The sequence below is a fragment of the Coturnix japonica genome, chromosome 1, assembly GCF_054131305.1.
Source record: "Coturnix japonica strain WE chromosome 1, WE-NBRP24, whole genome shotgun sequence".
Lineage (NCBI taxonomy): Eukaryota > Metazoa > Chordata > Aves > Galliformes > Phasianidae > Coturnix > Coturnix japonica.
Genome location: NC_140663.1, coordinates 11259727 through 11280204, shown reverse-complemented (window position 1 = coordinate 11280204; position 20478 = coordinate 11259727). Strand labels below are relative to the sequence as shown.

The following is a 20478-nucleotide window of genomic DNA, read 5'->3' as shown; positions in this document are numbered from 1 at the left end:
CTGCAGTTACAAATCATTTGAGTCAGCACTGTGAGAAAGCCATTACATTAAGATATTGAGTTGATCCAGCACATATGAAGAAGTTGCTTCAGATAATTCTTTCTTTTATATTTATTTAAAAAAATATTTTGTTATTTATACAGGTCCATTGTTTCATAGTAATAACATGAGGAAATCGACATGGATGCTGGAAAATGAAGTATTTTTACCCATAGGATGCATACGTATAAATAAATGGTTTGGAAAAAATAAAGATAAGTGGCAGGGATTTGGAACCTGATGATCCTTGGGGTCTCTTCCAACTCAAGCCATTCTATGATAGTGAGTTGCAGTCAGAATCTGAGTGATGAACTCCCAGAGGTCAGCCCAGACTCTGAATGGCAGAAATTAGACATAGGGAGTTAGCACCATCCAGCTGCACCATGGAGAACAGCTGTAGTGGGGAGTGGGTTGAGACAAAGAAAAGCAGGTTTTTAAAGGTCAGGGCTGGAAGAAAATCTAAAAGTTCAGATGCTGCTTTTGTGCTGTTAAGAGCTACTTTATTGGTAACCAGCAGAGGGAACTATAAACAAGAGAGTAAGTCCCAGGATAACATCTTTTGCTTCAATGTGAATTAGTATCTCATTAAAGATGCATAGTCATGTTCTGAAATCTTTACCTGGAAATAGAAGCTTTCTAGTTTATAATATTAATTTAAATAACCAGAGTTTACCCGTATGCTTTTAAATATCAATATAATTTAGAAGTTCTGTAGGTGAACTCACAATCCAAAAGTAAATGAGCTATAGATTTTAGATAAAGACATCTGAACACAGGTGAGAAAAACTGCTCATCAGTTATTCTGCAGCACTGCTAAAATGTAATGCAAATTCGTAAATCTTATCATCAGTATCTTGTATTGGTTACAGGATTGATATCTGGTCATGCTTCCTAATTCAACATACTCTATGTAGCACAGAATTAATCATGCTTTAAATTGTGTTTTTCATTAGATTAATAAAATTATCTTGTCTTATGGATGCTCTTTCTTGGATGCATATTAAAAATGGAATTCCTAGTAGGAATATTTGTGGAGATACCATGTATTTAATTACTCTACTAAACCTGATTCTTTGAAGACTGGCAACTGAAAATTCTAATGTATGCAACATTCTATTAAAGATATAAATGAAATTAAATATAAGTGATAAAAAAATTGCTTTTATTTTACAATATTTTTAAAGTAACTTGTAATCTTGAGTTTATTTTAATGGTTTCACATCTAGATGATCCTTTACTGTTACCACGAAGGCATTAATTTGAAGTTTCTTTTTCAGGCTCTGCTTTGTGGTGTAATTGTTATGCGTCCAGAAGACCCGCTTCTATTTTTACAGGAAAAGCTCAGAGAAATAATGGAAAAGGGAACAGATGCTGTTTTATGGTATGTATTAAATGTGTGTGTGATGTGGTTTATAATGTTGAACCTGGCCTTCTAAACATCCTAAGGTCACAGCATCTATTGCGTAGACAGCAAGTTAAAAGTAAATACTAATGGCCTATGATACTGCAGATGCAATGAGACTAATATTGGCAGTATCATGAAAACGGGATTTGGAGTTTTGAGTTAGTTTTGAGTATTTAAGGTTGTATGTTCTTACTCTTTTTTTAAGTGAATGCTCATGCACAGCTCACGTGGAAGCTAGTTTCTCCTCCTGGTTTAGCTTTCATGTATAAGTAATTAATTTCATTGTTCAGATGTATTTACAATCTCTGAGATTACAAATTTTAAACAGTTCAAACTTTTGAATATTGGGAAAAAGTCTTCAATTGGCGTAGAGGAAAGAGAGCAAGCTGTGCTGACACTTACCTTGACGAGTCACTAAGAAGATAGAGTACCCTCTTTTTTTACTAGCTAGAATGCATCCAGTAATGCAGTTTCGTTTGTAGGTGTCAGAGCTGTGCAGTAATTGAGTATGGTATTGTATGATATCATCAGGATTAGGCCATGAGAAAAGCTTTGAGTTTTGAGAAGAGCCTCATTTCAGGTTCATTTTAGGAGGTGGATCCTTACTCGTTAGGCCCACCTATGAAGGGATCTCAGGCATTGCCTGGAGCCCAGCCACTCTGAATGCTTTCAGACTGACTTTGGTACCTTATGGTCACAGATAAAGTCATTGCAGGGAGTGATGCAGATTTGTGCCCTTACTGTGTCCTTTCCACAGTGTATCGGAATTCCTCACATCACAGGGTATGTCAGCAGCCTGAACCACAATGATGAGATTTTACTGCTAATGTTTATGATGTCTTTTCTAAATGTTGAAACAGGACTTGATTTATCCTTTAACTTTGAGAAATAATTTCATTCCTATGTTTCTCATGAACACATAATAATGAGCTGTGGGCTTTTAAAATTTATTTTCATTCTTGAATGTGTCATCTGTATTTTAAAATGGAAAGATGGTTTACCTACCTAGACATACCATCATATGTAACAGAAGGAGACATTACTCCAAGTACTGAAAATTTGAGATGTCTGTTAATTCAATATTAAGAAACAAAATAGTATCATCTGACTGAAAGTGGTTGACGTTACATTGAATGTATTAAGCTCTGATTTTTGCAGTATTTCAAAACTGCCCTAAGAGTAACAATAAAGCATGGTCATTTGTTTTTGTGTTCTGTCAACATTTTAGAATGTCTTCTATAGTCAGTTGTAATTAAAGTGATACAGGCCTTAATCTTTTTATTAACAAATTGTATTTTGTAACCATTTTAACCACAGAGAAAATATGTATTTTCAGGATACTCATATGTTCAATGTAATTTGGTTATGCTTGATGTAATGGTTATACTTAATGTAATTTACTTCCTTTTTGAAGGTATCTGTGTATTGATCCATCTTTACACCCAAAATTGAAGAGGATTTCAGAAACACACCTTGACACGCTTCTTGGAGTAGATGCACAACTGGTAAAAATCATTGAATATATTAAATGCATTAACTCTGTACTGTGAGCAGACCTAATACCAAATAAATTCTGTTTTTAAGATTTTCTCAGGTTATTTTTTTATATCTGATGTCAGAAAAATGATCCTTTGTATCTCTTTCTACTGATACTAATCTGTAGTCTTCCAAAAATTAATTTCATCAGAGGTGAGCATAGCATCTAGGGGAATGTTCTTAAAATAAAAGATTATAGATCCAGTCTTAAACAACTTTGATTTTTTAAAAGCTCAAAGAAGATTATTAAAATAAATATGGGTTAAAGTCTTGTAAAAAAGGCTTTGTAATGGATCATGAGAAGACTTATGCAGAGAGTATTTAATTTGCTCAATTGCTGCATAAAGTTGATCAATTGAAGAGAGCATATGAAGGATAGAAGATCATTTCAGTTCCACATCAAGAACACACATTCCTTTAATTCCATGTATAAAAACAGAGGTATGATTTGGCAGCAGAAGTACTTCTAATTGTAAACAGAAAATAATACATGAACATTCATCTCTTTAAAATAGATACTTTAATTTGCACGTGGACAAAATTAATGTAAGATTTCATATTTTTGTCTGATTTTTAAATACTCATAATTCAGAACTGTTTTGTGTACTTATGACTTAAATTAATTGTTTAGATGACTGAAGAATTATGTACCAAAGCACGGAACTTTTACAACAGAAACTTAATGAAGCTGTATTTTGGGTAAGTATTGCATTTTACATGCAAGTCAGGAACATCTTATGAAACATCTTTTATCAAAGGTATGCCTATGTAATTCCTTTGGATGAGGAAATGATTTTCATTTTAATGGAACAAAATAAAGAGAGATCAGAGACTTCAGTTTGGTTTCACTTTTCTTCAGCAATGTTATTTTATGCTAAAACTAGTAATTTCATTTCAGACAATATCAAAGTCCATTGACACTTCTGCATTTTGATTAACTCTGTTTGTTAGGGATGTGTTAATGCACCCAAGAATAAAAGTATAGTTTGAGTTTCAGTCTGACTGTAATAGATCTGGGTTCTTTTCTGCTTTTTGTTCAGTTTCCCTTGCACTTGGTGGTAGGTAATTAATACTATTGATAACCCTTCTTTTCCTCTCAAACAATGAGAATAATATGTAGGAATCTTTTAAAATACAATAATCACAAATTATCAAAATTTAATGATCTTTCATTTAGAATAGATTAGATTAGAGATTAAACAATGCCATTTTATTTCTTAAATCAAAGACTACTAATTATACCTGATGTACAGCTCTGTTAGAAGCACTAGGGTAAATTCTTACTACGAATGGCAGCATCATAGGATTAGAAGGGAGGTCAACATTTTACAAGCTACATATGGGTTAGGCTTGGTGAGTGTTTTTCTAGGCTGATTTTAGTGATCTTAAAGATCACAAGTGTTGGAGGCATGACAATCTCTACTGGCAGTTTATTCCAGGACTTCATAATCCTTTCTACTGGAAATATTTCCTCATAGCTGAATTTTCCTTGCTGCAAGGAAATTTTTGTCTTATACACCAGAGACATGGGCAGTTATTCCTTTCTCATTTACAGCAGCATTTTGAAGACTGTCTGAGCTAACAGCTTTTTTTAAATTATAATAGAAGCTGGACAAGAGCGATAGAATGTTCCATTCATTAGTGCATCCATTATATATTTTAAATGCAAAATGAGAGGGATTTTGTCAAATGCAAGTGACCTGGTCAGATTGACCTAGATAACTCTATGACATAAGATATAATATTTTCAACAGCCCTTTCAGAAAATCAGATGAGGAGAAATACTATATTTTAATGTATCGGTGACATTAAATCTAATCACATCTTGTAACTTCATATGGAAAAGAAATGAAATTTTTAGCAAAGTTCAAGATTATTAATAACAAAAAATAACCCTTCTGGTTGCCAATTTAGGGGAGCACTTAATCAAATGCTTGCATTTATAAGTTTATTTGTATAAATACTCAAAAATCGTATCTTAAATATGGGCCCACACATTGAAGAACAGTGGATGACAGCATGGTATATGATGATGAAAGCAAGTGGGTTTTTATTGTATGATAATGTAGGAAATTAAGAAAAAAAAAAAAGAAAATGTATTAAAATGAATAACCAGTACATACTTTATTTAAATTAAATAAAAAACAACTTTTATATCCAGGTATTTGTATTGATGAGCTTGACTGCTTTGTGTTTCCAAGTAAATTGCAGTTTTATAGATTTTACTGCATTCAAGTTGGGTTGGCCATGTTAAATTATTCATTCTGTTGCATAATTCAGAGAATGGATAAAATACAATCTGCTGAAAAAGAACAAAAGAAAAAAGGCAGAGGAGAAGATGGCTCTGGCAGTAGTTCATTATAACAACCAAATATTAAAAACAGTCATACAGAAGTGGAGCATGTGGGTTCAGATTCACAAGGAGAAAATTGCATGTAAGTCTACACAGTTTTCTGCATAAGAGAAAAATACATATTGAATAAGAGAATATTTGGTGCATAAATTAAATATTGTTGGTCCAATGTATCTGTCTTTTTGTTGGGTTGTATTGCAAGATGCTGTTTGTTGGCTGGCCTGTTGCTGCTTGGTCCAAAAGTGCCACCTATGGGTTTGTGCTCAGATAGTTGTGTATGGCTCACACATTGCTTTTACAGAGCTGGAGTGCCATGCTATTGTGTCCCCTAGCCAATTTTCAGAGCTTTCCTGTTCATTTATTATTATCTTCTTTCTTCTCTTCTAAGTATTACTTTCAAATGAGACAGCTTTTGTTAGTTCCAAATTCACAGAAGCCAGAGATGTTTATCTGTAGTACATAATTACACCATATATTCCCTTCTATGACATATGGGTGAACTCCATTCAGTGTGCTGGTACCAATATAATTGTTGGGTTGTGCTGTAAACATGTTAACTGGAATGACTGAGAATTAAGAAGAAGAGAAAAAGAAGGAGTAGAAAAAGTGTCGATTTTATTTCTTGAATAAGAGTTGATGACTTCTGAGGTCTTTTTATAGTAGAACACTCTTACACTATGACCCAAACCAAGGAAGGTGTGATGTGTGGAAAAAGTTCACAATGAGCCATGTGTTTTGAGAAAGAGTTAGAGGAGGGCAGCAAAGTGCTGTTAGACCCTGACTGATTTATACCAAAGCATGTTAATATAGGTATAGTTATAACTTGCTTTGCAGTCCTGAGAGTTTTTATCTGCCTCCTTGGGTCTTTTAGATAATGAAATAGTATTAGTTTGCAGGGATTCGCCCTGCAAATCTTTCTAGTTTCTTTATCTGACAGATTACGTAGCATAAAAAGTGAAGTTTATAATTAAAGTGTAAAATGTACAATTGCTAAAGTCTACAAATGAATAGTATCTTACCAGAGATTCTCTATAATGCATTAGTGTATGAGCATCACTCATTTAACAGAAAACAGACTGTTAACATTTTGTCAGATTTAAGACACGAGTGCTTTTTCCAAAAACAAAAATGGGTCTTAAATATTCCTTTGTCATTATTTAGTTTATTTTAGTAGAATTTCAAGACTGTTGTTGTTGTTGTTATTGTTGTTGTTAAAATAATGGTAGATAAGTGATTCTGTAGTGTGTATTTAATGTTTCAAATTTATACATTTTACATCCTGAACAATGAATTATTATTATTACTGCTACTATTATTATTATTTTCATAAAATTGGACTTATCTCACTTATTTTCTCTCATCTTTTAGTGGCTATAAAGAGCATTTTACCATTAAATTTGCAACACATTCTACATACAGAAGGACAACTACAAGGGTTTTTGGTTTTGTTTTATTTTGTTTGTTTGTTTTTTAATTGGTGCCCTGGACTAAAAAAAAACCTCAAATTCTTCAAAGTTTTCTTAAAATTACTTTTTTAAAATAGTTTGCTTTAATTCATTATGAACCTGTGATCTTTCATGTACTGCTTTATTTGTCCTTAATATCCTCTATTCTTTTTGTATGTTTAATATTTTAGTGTAATACTTAGTACCTAACTTTACTGTATTTATTATTTTGACTTGACTTCTATACTAACTGAAATATTATTAAAGTTTTCTTTATAGTATTTGATTTTACAGACGTCTCTGTGTATCTTGCAGCTCCAATATGAAATCTCTGGATAATCTGGTAGTTCAGTCTGTAGATCAATAACATCTTGCACACAACTCTAATAAGCAGGGATTATGTCGTGTTTATGCTTTGCAGTCAAACTCAAAATCCTATTGCAAAGGCGTTAGTTATTTCTACTGCCGAGAGTTGTTACTTATTTCCTTACAAAAGCTGAACTGAATGGTTGTGGGTTTTTTTGTTTGTTTGTTTGTTTTTAAATACAGTTAAATAGATTGCCATTCATCTAAAGCATTTAAATGATATGCTTCTTTTCACTTATCTTCAAATTGATTATTTATATTTTCAGTAGCAGCAAGCAGACTGCAAGATATCTTTAATAAAATACATCTACGTGCTGTCTTGAAACTTTGGCGTGCAGAGGCCCACAGTTCTTCAAAAACTAATGCATATTTTGCGGTAAGTAGTGGGCATATTTTAAATATAAGTTCAGTGATTAATTTTTACCTTCATTAATTCCAACGGTTACAGAAAAGCAGTTAAATTATTATTAAATGAAGTAATTTACTGTGCTACTGCTAATAATGATGTTTAGTAATTATGATGTTAGGGAAGCAGGACATTACCTCCATGCAGATTGTTGCCTGTGTTTCTATTCTGCATTGCTACAATGCAAAATCATGGGGTGTGCTCTAGCATTGTAGTTATTTTCAGTAATAGCAGTTGGAAGTGTTCACAGTTATGTAACTATATCTAATTATATCTAGTTAATTAATTATATCTAACTTATCAATTTTCTTTTTTTTTTTGTTATTATATTTCTGAATATTGAGAAGTATTCAAGAGTTTGAAGCTGCGGTTACTATAAAATTGTACTTTTCTTGTACCATCTTTTTCAGAACCTCACAAAGGAAAGTCAGAAAGGCTTTTCTGATTCAAGTGGTCTTACTCTCAAACACAAATCATACCGTTTCCCAGAAAAAGCCTTATTACAGGTTTGTGATTAAATAGAATTACTTCTGATGTACTAATTAATTTTTATGTGCATATTTTATTTTTTGTTGACATTTTTTATTTTACTTTTGTTGATATGCTTATATGATGGAAACAAAGCATCCTGACTGCATTGTTCTAGCTGCTTCAATTTTAGTCAGGTCCAACCTCTGAAGGATGGAGGTATTCTTTAATGTCAAGTGAGTATGTATTGCATGCCCCATTCTAACATCCAGGAGCTTCTACAAACTAAGGAAGAACAAGAAATCAGGAAATTTGTCAGGGAGATGGACACTGGAATTCTTGAGAGAAGTAAAGGGCTTTGTTTACAGTGTACCCACTGGAGCTCTTAATCCAAGCCCTGAAGATGATAAAAAGCAGTTTATTTTCTCAAAGATAAGACTGTATGGAGATAATGCAGCTCTGTAAGACTGTGCGAGCCCTGAAAGCAAGACTAGAGGAGGAGAATCTACTGCAAGGGCACAGCAAGCAGGGAGAGATTCCTTTCCAAACACTCTAAAGCAGTTTGTTTAAATTTGTTTCTTTGTTGGAAAGGTTGCCTTATTCATTATTTTTGTGCCTTTACAAAATGTAGCTTGTTAATATACTAACTTCTGGAAAAGGAAGTAGTTCTACCCAGATGCAAGAAGCTCCAGATAAAAATGAGTCTTTGTCTTTAGACTGTTAAAAAATATGTATAATCAGTAGTGCTTAATCTGTGTCAATATTTAAGAGAAACATCAAAATTATTAAACATTGGATGTAAGGCCTTCAATTTTAGAGGACAGTTTAGCTACGTTACAGATTCATTACTGTAAGTAATTGCTGTTGGATGATATACTGTAAGTGCAGGTAAAATGTTTTCTTCTGTAGCTTAGGTAGAAGCTTTTATTTGTCCTATCACGTCTCTCTTCTAATTTAACACTGAGAAAACATTTAAGTGGAATTTCAGTAAAATACAATGTGTTTTTCTTTTAAATATTGTGGACTGCATTGTAGGGTGAGCTCAAAATTTGTTTTTTGTCCAACAAAGCTTCAAAATCAAAAATATATACTTAATTTTAATTGTGTGTCTAATGCCACTGAAGTCACAGGAAGCTTCAATCTGTAAGTCTTTGCTAAATCGTGTACACAGTTCTAGAGCTCTCATGCACATAAAAAAACAGGGGGACCTTACCAAATAACAACATACTTTAAGACTCGTTGATGTCATCTGTATGATTTCCACTATTGGTGCATATGGTTTTCATGAACATGAGATTGGTTTATTTTGGCTGGGTCCATCAACGGGGTCTGTCTGTGCTATTTTATTATTACAAGCTCATTCAGTAACCATTATTATTGCATGTGTCCATACCTGTCAGACTATTCCTAACTGTAAATAAGTAATTGATAAAATTTTCAGAAAGTCTGAGGTCTGCAATATCATTCTTTCTTCATTAATAAATTCTGTGGCAACATAATCTTTCTCTTAGTTCCATAATGAACAATATCAACAGTAGCCCTCCTTATTTTCCACTGTGGGAGAGAGTTGTTTCTTCTTAATTCTCAAGCCCTGCTTTTTCTCGAGGTGTGTTATACTTGTACCTCTTTTGTTTTGACTTAGAGGCACTTATCTCAAAGCAAAATTGATAGCAGTTTCTTATGGCTTAAAGTTATTTACAGCTATATTGGCCAGTGTATGTAAATCTCTGTCACACAATGTGGGATTCAGCTTGTAGGCTGAGAACTCGAAAGACAAAATTCTATTAATAAGCTGAGAACTAAGTCAGCTGAGCAAGTACAGCTGTTGGTGTGACCTGCAAATAAGCAGCGTGGTGTAGCAGTTTTAGCCTGCCAACTGCATCTCACTTGAGAAGTAAAATTATTGTTATTAATAGCTCAAACAAGAAAGAATGGATGTTTATCATACAATGCCTGTAGTTCTTCAGAGAGGGTAGCATTGATGGTGCATTGTTTTTCTTAGTTAGCTGGGATTCTTGGTACTTGTGGACAGGGTGGAGGAGTGGTGAAGACTCAGTCATGTGTGGGTGCTGCTGCTGCAAAGATTCAGATCTCACATACATAATATCTGTTCACATAAAATCCAGAATCCACACAAAAATAATTCAAAGAGTGACAACTGTTGCGTGGTATGCAGCCGTTCTTTTTGATTAATGCTACAGAGCAGCTGTAAATGTACAAAAAATAAGATTTATCTTCTGTTTACATATGAAATTAATTTTATAGCCATTATAAATCAAATATACTGTCAAGTGTTACCTCAGTGGCTTAGCAGGAAATGTTAATGTTTTCCACTTCTCATGCAATTCCAACTCTGAGGTCTGGATCTGAAAAGCAAGGTAGTTTGCCAGCCTAGACAGTGGTCCCAATATGGAGAATGATTTTATGTGCATTTGTGAGAAGAATCAAGTACAAGATGAGAACAATACTGATTTCTGATAGGAAATAACAAAGTATTAGATAAAAAGTTGAATAATTTACACAGTTTTAACCCATGTTTCCATGATCCATATATAAAGATGTAAATGTAGGAAGAATAATTATTTTTGTAATTATTTAAATAGTGTTTGCATATCCAAAATCCAAAAGCAATACTTAGTAAAATTGTATTTCATAAAATCATAGAATCATAGAATCATTTGAGTTGGAAGGAACCCTTAAAGGTCATCTGGTTCAACTCCACTGCAATAAGCAGAAACATAAAGCAAAATTACTTCTATCAATTGGATGAATTAAGATTCAGCCTCTGAATTTAAAATATATCAATGCAGTGATGGTTTAGTATTTCTTAACCATGATCAATCAAGTTTTCAGTATTCAGATTCCTCTGAATGTTAGGTTTGCTGAGGATCGTGGACCTGCAACTGTAGTTGGAAGGAAACTGTCTCATTTTACCCCTTAATCTTATTCACTCATTCTTGCCCCAATACCATTCTCCCCTTTGTGTTCATTACAGACATTATATGACTTCATAGTGTACCGCATTGGGGAACAAATCTGTTAGAAAAACATCCATTTTCTCCTACTGAATCAGCTGGTTCAGTTGCTTAGTCCAGCTGCACAAGCACTTACTTGGTACAGGGGAAGAGATGGGGGATGAGTGGCGGGGAAATTGGTGAAGGGGTGAATTGGTGTCTTATGGCAGCAGCATCAGATTTTGATGTTGGAAAAGTGTTGAACTACAGCGTGTTAATAATCTAAGCTTATTGGGATCCATCAATGAGGCATTTCTTAGTCATGAGGCATGCTGAGCTGTAGTGGGATGTGCTGTGGTGCGTGGGAGCACAGCTGTAATAGATCTTTCTAAGTGCTACCCCAAGTGAAGCTGGGACGCTGGGCAAGGGAGCCAATTCTCTCAGATTGTTTTGGTGTAGAGAGGGTTAAGGACTGGAATGAACAAATACAAAGATATGGAGGCATTCCAGCTAGGTGTGCCAAGAGGTGGCTTGGAAGTGTGAAGCATTGGGTTGCACCTCTTGCAGGTTGTCTTAGAGCACATATGGGAGAACAGGTGGGGACAGCTGTGCTGGAAGTGTTTTTGCAAGTACTTTTTGTGTCTTTGATATGAAATAAATGGTACAAGCTATTACATAAGTGCACTTCAAGGTGCCTGTGCCAAAAATAATGGCTTTATTTATGCTTAAATTGCAGTGGGAACAAAAATTGTTACAGAAGAGTTGGGAGATACACTGAGAACTGTTGCTATGGAAAAAGAACACCAAACCCTTCTAACCTAAATGCTTCTATTTTGTATTAAAGAAAAAGAGAGAAGTGCAAATCTGTATTTCTGTCATCTAGTTATTCTTTCTTCAGCTGTCACTGCTTTGTTCAGTGTAGTATGTACAGAAAGGACTCTTCTGCTTAGCAACAGTTTCCACTTGCTAAATACTTGTGACTATTTGCTGCAGAAAGACAGAGAACACTTTTTTTCCTGCCCCCATAAATTCTCCTGTTCTATTTTTGGTAGATCTATTTACTAGATACAATCTCATTTAATGAGAGGTTTTTATTGGGTACCATCTCCACCAGCCTCTAGTCATTAGTTAGGACGTCTTCCTTAAAAGCGGTAGATAAGGTCCAGCAGGGGAGGAAGCAGCCAAGGTGAGACATAGTTGCTAAATTTTGACATAAGATCTCAACAGTTTCCATTTATATGAAGCTTGTGAGATCCTTCGTGTTCAATAACATTTTTATTCCTCATTCCACTTTTGTAGCTTCCACAGAATTTGCACTTAAGCATTCACAGGCTGTGGAAAATAAAGCGTGCCTGAGTTTCTCAACATTTTGCACCTTATGAGGAGACATTACTGTATCTAACACTGCAGATGTATTTGTCAGTGGATCATTTGAAAACCACAGATAGTTCTAGTAATAATATTTATTAGTATGCTGTTATTTAGTGCAACTTTTTGTTCTGATCCCATGTAAGGAAAAAAAAAGTCTTGTCAGCATATATTGGATGCCCAGATAAAATCTGAGTTCAAAGCCATCTGGAAATCATTTGCTTTCTAAATGTCATCGTTTTATGATATAGTTTCCTAAGAATATCACTGCTACAACAATACCTTACTGCTGAGTTACTGACAGAAAATTATGGCTCTATTATTTCTTTATGGCTTTAGAGCTGTAATAATGATCTTGACTTTACATGAAGCAGATACTGTTTCAGAACTGACAATTTTTAAGGTTGAAAAGTATCAAATCAAAAGTTTGCTTTTGTTCTTAGGCAATAAAACTAAACCCTAATAATAAATAATAATAAGCAATTCATTTTGTCGAATACTTCTTGTAAGCTGTATCAAAATTCCTTAGAGTTTTAAGTGAGGCTGAATTTTGAAGTTAAGGAGATAATCCACATAGAATCATAGAAGAACAAGGTTGGAAAGGACCTACAAGATCATCTGGTCCAACCATCCTCCCATTACTGTTGCTACCACAATCCACTAAACCATATCACATAGCTCCTCATCCAGACAATGCCATGAAACAGAAGTCTGTGATGTGTCCAACTGTAATTATCATGGGATTCCAGTCTTTGAAGGCATGAGGTGTACAAGAGGAATTTACTATTCAAAAGGGGCTGCATATTTGTGTAGTTTTTATTTAAACCAAACTTTATAAGTGTCTGACTGCATTCTGAATCACATACATATCTGTAGAATTAGTGTGGCTGTATCAAGCAAAGGTTTGTACTTGAATTCCTCCATGCAGAAAAAATGACATCCACTGACATTCATTGACACTTCTGAGTGTTTATGGAGACCAAACAATGGATGTGAGCACAGTGAGGTGGTGACAGTGACAAATGAACATTTTAAACATTGAATTCCATTTCAGATATTTTACTGTATTTTGGCACATGGTGTAGTACTTCTGCAGATGATTAGGGTTGTGGGATATTTTACTATGTAAATCATAGAATGGCTTGGGTTGGAAAGAACCTCAAGGATCGTCAAGCTCCAACCCCCCTGCCACATTTGGGGCAGCCGACCTCCACATTTAATACTAGACCAGGCTGCCCAGGGGCCCATCCAACCTGGCCTTGAACACCTCCAGGGGCAGGGCATCCACAGCCTCTCTGGGCAGCTGTTCCAGCGCTTCACCACTCTCTCTGTGAAGAACTTCTCCCTGACATCCATTCTAAACTCTCCTTCCTGCAGTCTTATATAATATTCAGTATATGGTCTTACTCTGAGTCTTAAATGCATTTTGTATTTTCACATGATTAGAATATAAGGCATATTTTCTTCTGTAGCAAAGGTATTAAAATTTACTGTATTATCTCTCATTTTGTTTATTGAGTTTCTTCTAAACTCAAACATTAGTATTATATTGGCACAAATACTGTTTGGAACATGGCCTTAAAATGATAGGTGCAAAGCTATGGAAAAAGGTTTCCAAATATGGTTTACTTTTAGTCTCTTATGGCTTGAGCTTGCTGTATCCAATATTACCTATCTATCAGGGCATGATCTTTTTGGAATAATTAGGTGCCACGATTATTTAATGTTTCATAATGGTGCTTGTGGTAACAGTATTTTATATGCTAAACTATCAGTATAGCTTTTACAAGTATTGTTTTAATGCAGACAAAATGAAATGGCTGAAAGTCTGTGGAAAAACATCGGTTTAGAACCTCATACACATCCTCCTCCATCACAGTTTAGATTAAAGCCATCTTCTCTTATTCTTTGTTAAGGCTGTTCATAAGAGCAATTAGTGACATTCTGTCCACATTTAAAGTGTGTATTTGACTTGAAATTAGCTCCTGGTTGTTTTTCTTCTTTTTAGAATAGTTGTATGTGTATCATTTACTAAAGCTGTGATGAATAGCTTTCAATATCATGTTTGTCTGTTTTTCTGACCTAGATTTTCCGTTATGTAAATTTAGTTGATCTAGCAAGATGTGCTCAAGTTAGCCAAACCTGGATGAAACTAACTGAGAACAGTTCACTATGGAGTGATGTAAGTAATATTCTCAATATTTTATTGTAATTTTATTTTAAAAAGGAATGTAAAAAGGAGGCAGGTTATTTTTAGAATGCTAAAGACCTACGATATAAATTTGATCCCACAGTTTGACCTATTCTACTTGGCTTAATGAATAAAAATAGTTGGAGCAACTGAAAAGAAGTTGTTTGTGCAATGTCATTATGAAACCAGTGGAACTGAAATTGGCTGATAATTCTTGGCTACAGCCCACTAAATTTAGACTGTTAAGTGAAGTGTCACAAGTTCCATCAGTTGTCTGAACAGCTGCTTACCTTTCCTACTTCCTGCTTCAGGGCAGCTGCCTGTTGTCTGTGTGAGGGTTTTCTTTTTAATTGAACTTCTGATGTGTTTTATTTTTGTGTATATTTCGCAAAGTGCCTGCTCAAATTTGAAGCACCAACACCTAAAAGACACTGCATTGCCCAGCTTCTAGGTGCATGTAGCCCTTATTTGGTCTTGTCTTAAATTACTGTGATGACTTTGTAATCTTAATGAAAAATATTAACATTTCTGTTAATTTTAATGTAAGAATAACAAATCCTAATAAAGAAGTGGCGAAAATCCTGAAGTCCTTTCTTTCTGACCTGGTAACTTCTTCTAAGTATTATACACAAAAATAACGGTGATTAATTTATTGAAGTATTTGGGTAACAAGCATCTATTATAAAATATACAGCAACCAGATGCTGTGTAGCTGTGGCAGGTTCTACAAAAAGGGAAGAAAAAGTTCTCCTTTTTTTTTTTTTTTTAATGAAAAAGAAGTCATGGAAAAGTCTCTTCCAAAAAAAAGACATTTTTTCTTAAACTTTTTAATGTTGATTTTCCCACTATTATTTGGAACACATTGTAGTCATTCTTTTAAAACAACTTATAGATTTTTTTAAAAACTTCTTCAGCTTGAACTTTTGATAGATACTATGAGATATCATGTTTTTAGTCTTTGATTGCAGTTTTTAGTCATTGATCGCAGTTATCACTAACCTGCAGCTTAAATTAATGAAGGGTTCTTCTGCTAAAACTGAGATAACAGCTTACCACTTTTTGATACCTTGATATATCAGTAGGCAAGTAACTAAGAAAAATCATAAACAGCATTGGGATTTTTTGCATCTAAAGACAAAAGACAGAGTAACAGTGCAACTTCCTATTTTTGTTATTGATTTTCATAATTATGTATATTTTGTATATGCACACATATTTAATTCAATACTAAAAATATGAATTGCTTAAATTTTTAGATCAATTTTTCATCAGTAAAGCATAAAGTTCAGGACAAAATAGTAGTAAATATACTGCAGAAGAGGCGTCCTTGTGTACTGCGCTTGAACCTTCGAGGTTGCTATTCTCTTCACTGGCCAAGCTTTAAAAGCATCAGTAAGTACTGCACACACATAAATGTATTTATTTTCACTCTTTCTTCAAATTAAGTCTTCACTTTGGATTATGTCATTTTGCAGCCTGTATTCTTTTCTAGAGGTCGAGTCACAATGAAATGATAGAGCATGGGATCTGTAAAATTAATTTAAATTTGTCCCCTTTCCCTCACCATGGTCTGTAAGCTCAGAACTATCCAAATGACTGAATGATAGAATGTCATAGAGTGATTTCTATTATGTGTGAAATGCTGTAACATGACAAGTAAAATTGAAATGCAAATGTATGCTTAAATATATCAGAGTGCCAGAATCCGGCTACACTGAGATAACAGAACTGCAGATTCTCATGTTGGCTGAGGTTGGCAGGGACCTCTGAGTCCATCTGGCCCAAACCCTGCCCAAGAAGGGACACCCAGAGCAGAGTGCCCAGAGCCACATCCAGCAGAGATGTTTTACAGCTGTGTGGCCCTCAGCATGTCCTGGTGCTTGGGGTTGTTCCCTTCCAGGTACAGGACTTTGCACTTCTCCGTGCTGAACTTCATGAGATTCTTGTCAGCCTCTTTCTCCAGCCTCTCAAGGCCCCTGTGGATAGCAGCACAATTCTCTGTTGTATGCTTGGGGAGGAGTGGCTGGAAAGCTGCATGATGGAAAGGGACCTTAGTGTACTGATGGAAAGTCAGCCGAATAGCTGACTATCTAGCTCTGAAAGTGTGCTTGGTTCATCAGGAATTACCTGCATCCTAACCACTATTCAGCTATTTTATGATGAACAGTGTTAAAACATCTTTATGGTGTTTCCATGGGAAAAGTCATTCCTCTCTTACAACTGGCAAAACCCTAAGGGATATTTTTGATTCCCCTTTTCTTCAGTGTTTCTCTAGCAGTAATTACCAACTGACTCTTTCCTAGATTGTGGGTTTTTGGTTTTTTTAATGCATTAAAAAAAAGGAAAGGATTTATTTTTTTTTTATTTTCCAAAAGATGTAATTTGATGTTTTGAGATTACACTGCATTTATTATTCCATCAGATAATTCATTATTTTAATTGTTGATTTCAGTGTGTTTTCTTTTCCTTTAGAGAGTGATTGTGTAATTGTGGATGAGAACAATATTCTCTCCAGAGTGGTGATGGAAAAGAACAGTTGGCCAGGAATAAAAAAATATTTGATCATGTTTTTGGCTTTTAAATCAGAGGGCAGAATAACATTCTCAATGATATCAGCGTGCAAGTTACTTCATAAACTAATTGATTCAAATATTATAATGAACTTTGGCAGATAATGAAGCCAGGAAGCCAAAATGAATTATACACAGCCACACTATTTCCTTTCTGGGCACTGGAATTTGAAATGTTACATCCTTTTATGATGTTGTTTTCATTATGCATTTGAGTACAATACTAAGCCATGGTAAAGTTTATTGTATGACATTTCCTTCCTGTTGATTTGCTTTCTAGTGTCTTCTGGAAAGCATGTCCATTAATATCCTATAGTAATATATTCTTTTAAATTTGGTGTATCATTTCTGAGTTCTCTGTGAGTTAACAACATTGTTCCATACTTTGCCTACATGAAGTTCTGGGAACTAATTCTTTAATGTTTGTCATAAGAAAGACAGATCTTTTTTTTCAGTTAAGTTTTCATGAAGAGAGTAAGAGAACTTCTCTTATTCTGTTGCTATTTTAGGACACTGTTCTATTGTTAACAATAAATGTGTTGTTATAAGTCTAGAATTTCATGGCATTACAGTTGTTCACAAATGTACATACTGCCAAAAAGCAATGACATGAATAAAGAGTGGCTGTAAAGTGAGGGATATTTCTCTCTGCTAAGAGAAGGATTATAGAAGTCTGATAGACAGACACGACCAGATTTTTTAGTTGAATACCTGATTGTGATTCTATACACTGACTTTGTAAATTTGCAGGTTATATATTTCATGGAGTCATAGAATCATAGAATGATCTGGGCTGGGAGAAACCTTTAAGATCATCTAGTTCCAACCCTGTGCTGTAAGCTGGGACACCTCCCTCTAAACCAAGTTGCTCACAGCCCCATCTAGCCTAGCCTCGAACAGTGTCTCACCACCCTCACAGTACAGAATTTCTTTCTAATGTCTAGTCCAAATCAGCTCTCTTCCAGTTTCAAGCCATTTCCCCTTGTCCTGTTACTACATGCACTTACACCTGAGTTGACTGAAAATGGAGTCACAAATAAACAAAAAAATTGATGACTTTTTCAGCATTTTTGAAATCTATTCTCCAATTCCTTCATCAGAATGAGAAGCACAGCTGCATATTTGCTGTTCACAGGACTATGATTAGCCAGTGTGTCAAAATGCATAAACTTACTTGCTGTAACTTGGTTGGATATGCCTGGTCTAACGTGAGGTCTAATAAAGGCCTGTATTAAAACCTGCTCTCCTCAAAAACCAGATGGTGCCATAGCATTAAACTTTATTTATGCAGTGCCTTTTCTATTACATGGTTTAAGTGATTCATATCTAGATAAAATGACTGAAATTAGAAACATCAGCATGTTGGCTGTATCGGTTGGAAAATCAGTATGGTGGTTGCCATAACATACACGGATCATTATGTACTTGCATCTTCAATAGGTTCAAAATCAAATATTATGTTTATTTTCATCTACTCAATGCTGTTTGTTGTAAACTAATCACGGCGAATTGTGTGATGGTCTGCAGGTATTTTAGAAAACACTGAAGCTGTTTCTTGTAGCTTTGAAGATATGCACTAATTCCTTCTAAGAACTAAGGATTATTGTGTCAGTGTGCTATTGCCAATTAGAGTAATAGCATATTTCTTCCATTAAAAAGCATTCATATTGATCATACAGCCTATTTAATGCCATTCTTCTGATGCTGTTGTGGGTGACTTAAAATTGATGCACAATGATTTCTCTGTTTTCTTTTAATGATTGAGTATCATATTGAAATTCTCTTCCTTTGACATTTCTTCAGTTCTTGAACTGTCTGTTCAGTTATATGCTACAGATGTTATAATCCTTTCCATTGGAGCATCCATCAGCTACAGTTCTGACCTCATGTTTCTGAATAAATCCAAGATTACACAGATTTTGGCAATGGGTTTTTATTGTTAATGGTAAAATCACAATGATGTTAGCTGCTTTTCAGGTCTGTTTGCCCTGGTAATCTTGTTAATATTTTTCTGTTCATAAATTAACTGTGATTTTTTTAAACATTGCTTGTATTTAAAGCAACTTTGTTATGTAGTGTATGCACAAAATGGTAATCACTATTTAATGTCTACATATGAATGTTCTGTGATTCCAGCCTAGACTGTCTTTGGCAAATGAATGTGTTGTTGAGCCAAAGAAAAATGAGTACATGACATACGTGGATTACAGCTCAGCTGTTTGTGGTGTTACTCCACCCACTCAGGGATCTTAGAGAATCATTTCACCTCTATGCATGACTGGGAATTGTGTTTAAAAACTGACATTCATGTTCAGAGTGCAGGAGCTGGGATTTCCTCAGAGGGATGTGAAGTGCTTTATCCCCATTAGTGGTCAGAGTATTGACATATGAATTCATTTTTCTTTCACCTTGTCATGGCCAAAAGTGATGCAAAATAATCCTTTTTGTGTTTAATGTGTGCTATGCAGAGAAGGGCCGTGCTGATTTAGAATAGTATAGTTGTTCCATCTGAACAGCACTCCTAGTGTATACAGTGTTTCAAGATGACAAGCAGCACTATAGTGTAATTATTCTCTGGGTATGGATAGAGAAAGAAGGGGAATCAAGAGAGATTACTGAAATAAACTTAAAAAGCATGCAAAGGAAGAAAAAGAGCCTTGGGTTGCTTTTAGATACGGAAGTGATCTTGGAGCCCTTGTAATTAACGAGTACAGAGATAAAGAAATTTCAAGATTAATTTGTGGCTTGTGACTGTTGTTTCATGGAGAGTGTACTTTCATTTACAGTAGATTCCAGAGAAGCTCAGAGGAGTAGAAAATAAGCCTGTAATGCTGACTTGCATATAAACTGTTAATTGCTTGTATTTTTTTCAAATAGATCTTTGTTTCTTACCGTGGGGTGTTTAATTCTCTACTGTCTTCATAGTTCCTATATATTTTTCCTGTTCGTGCAGTCTTTTGTCCAAGAATTTGCCACAAGGCAATGTCCAGAGAACATAGTACTCTGCATGTACTCTTGCTCTGCTCTAATATTTCCATTTCTCTATTTCATTAACTGTCTGTTTTGACACTTCCTCAGTATGAGTGTCTGAAAATGCCAACATATGGAAAACTTTTTTTTTCAGGCCCTCTCCCTCCCTTAGTTCTTTCTGTTTCCCCAGTGGGTTGTACTTAAACTTGTATAAATGCCAAATACTTGTTCGGAGCTCTAGAAGCCATCTAAGGAAAATAATGGCTGTGATAGAAGTTCCACATTCAATACTTTAGTCCATCCTTTGATCCACTCTAAGTACTTTGAACTTCACTTTGGTGTAATTGCATGAGTCTTTCTCTATTATCCTTCTGGAGCTTGTGGGATGACTGATTTCACAATTCCAC

The 20478-nt window shown here is 34.7% G+C and overlaps 1 protein-coding gene across 4 annotated transcripts in view; it reads left to right on the top strand.

Annotated features, from left to right (window-relative positions):
- Positions 1 to 20478, top strand: part of FBXL13 (F-box and leucine rich repeat protein 13) — a 69227-nt gene that overhangs the window by 1749 nt on the left and 47000 nt on the right. For 3 of the 4 annotated variants that reach the window (XM_085513155.1, XM_015882634.3, XM_085513166.1), the window contains exons 2-9: positions 1317 to 1420; positions 2859 to 2949; positions 3612 to 3679; positions 5261 to 5415; positions 7411 to 7520; positions 7961 to 8056; positions 14427 to 14522; positions 15788 to 15923. In XM_085513155.1, coding sequence (XP_085369281.1) covers positions 1317 to 1420; positions 2859 to 2949; positions 3612 to 3679; positions 5261 to 5415; positions 7411 to 7520; positions 7961 to 8056; positions 14427 to 14522; positions 15788 to 15923 — 856 coding nt within the window. The remainder of the gene's footprint in view (positions 1 to 1316; positions 1421 to 2858; positions 2950 to 3611; positions 3680 to 5260; positions 5416 to 7410; positions 7521 to 7960; positions 8057 to 14426; positions 14523 to 15787; positions 15924 to 20478) is intronic. The other variant, XM_032442331.2, reaches the window with a different exon arrangement.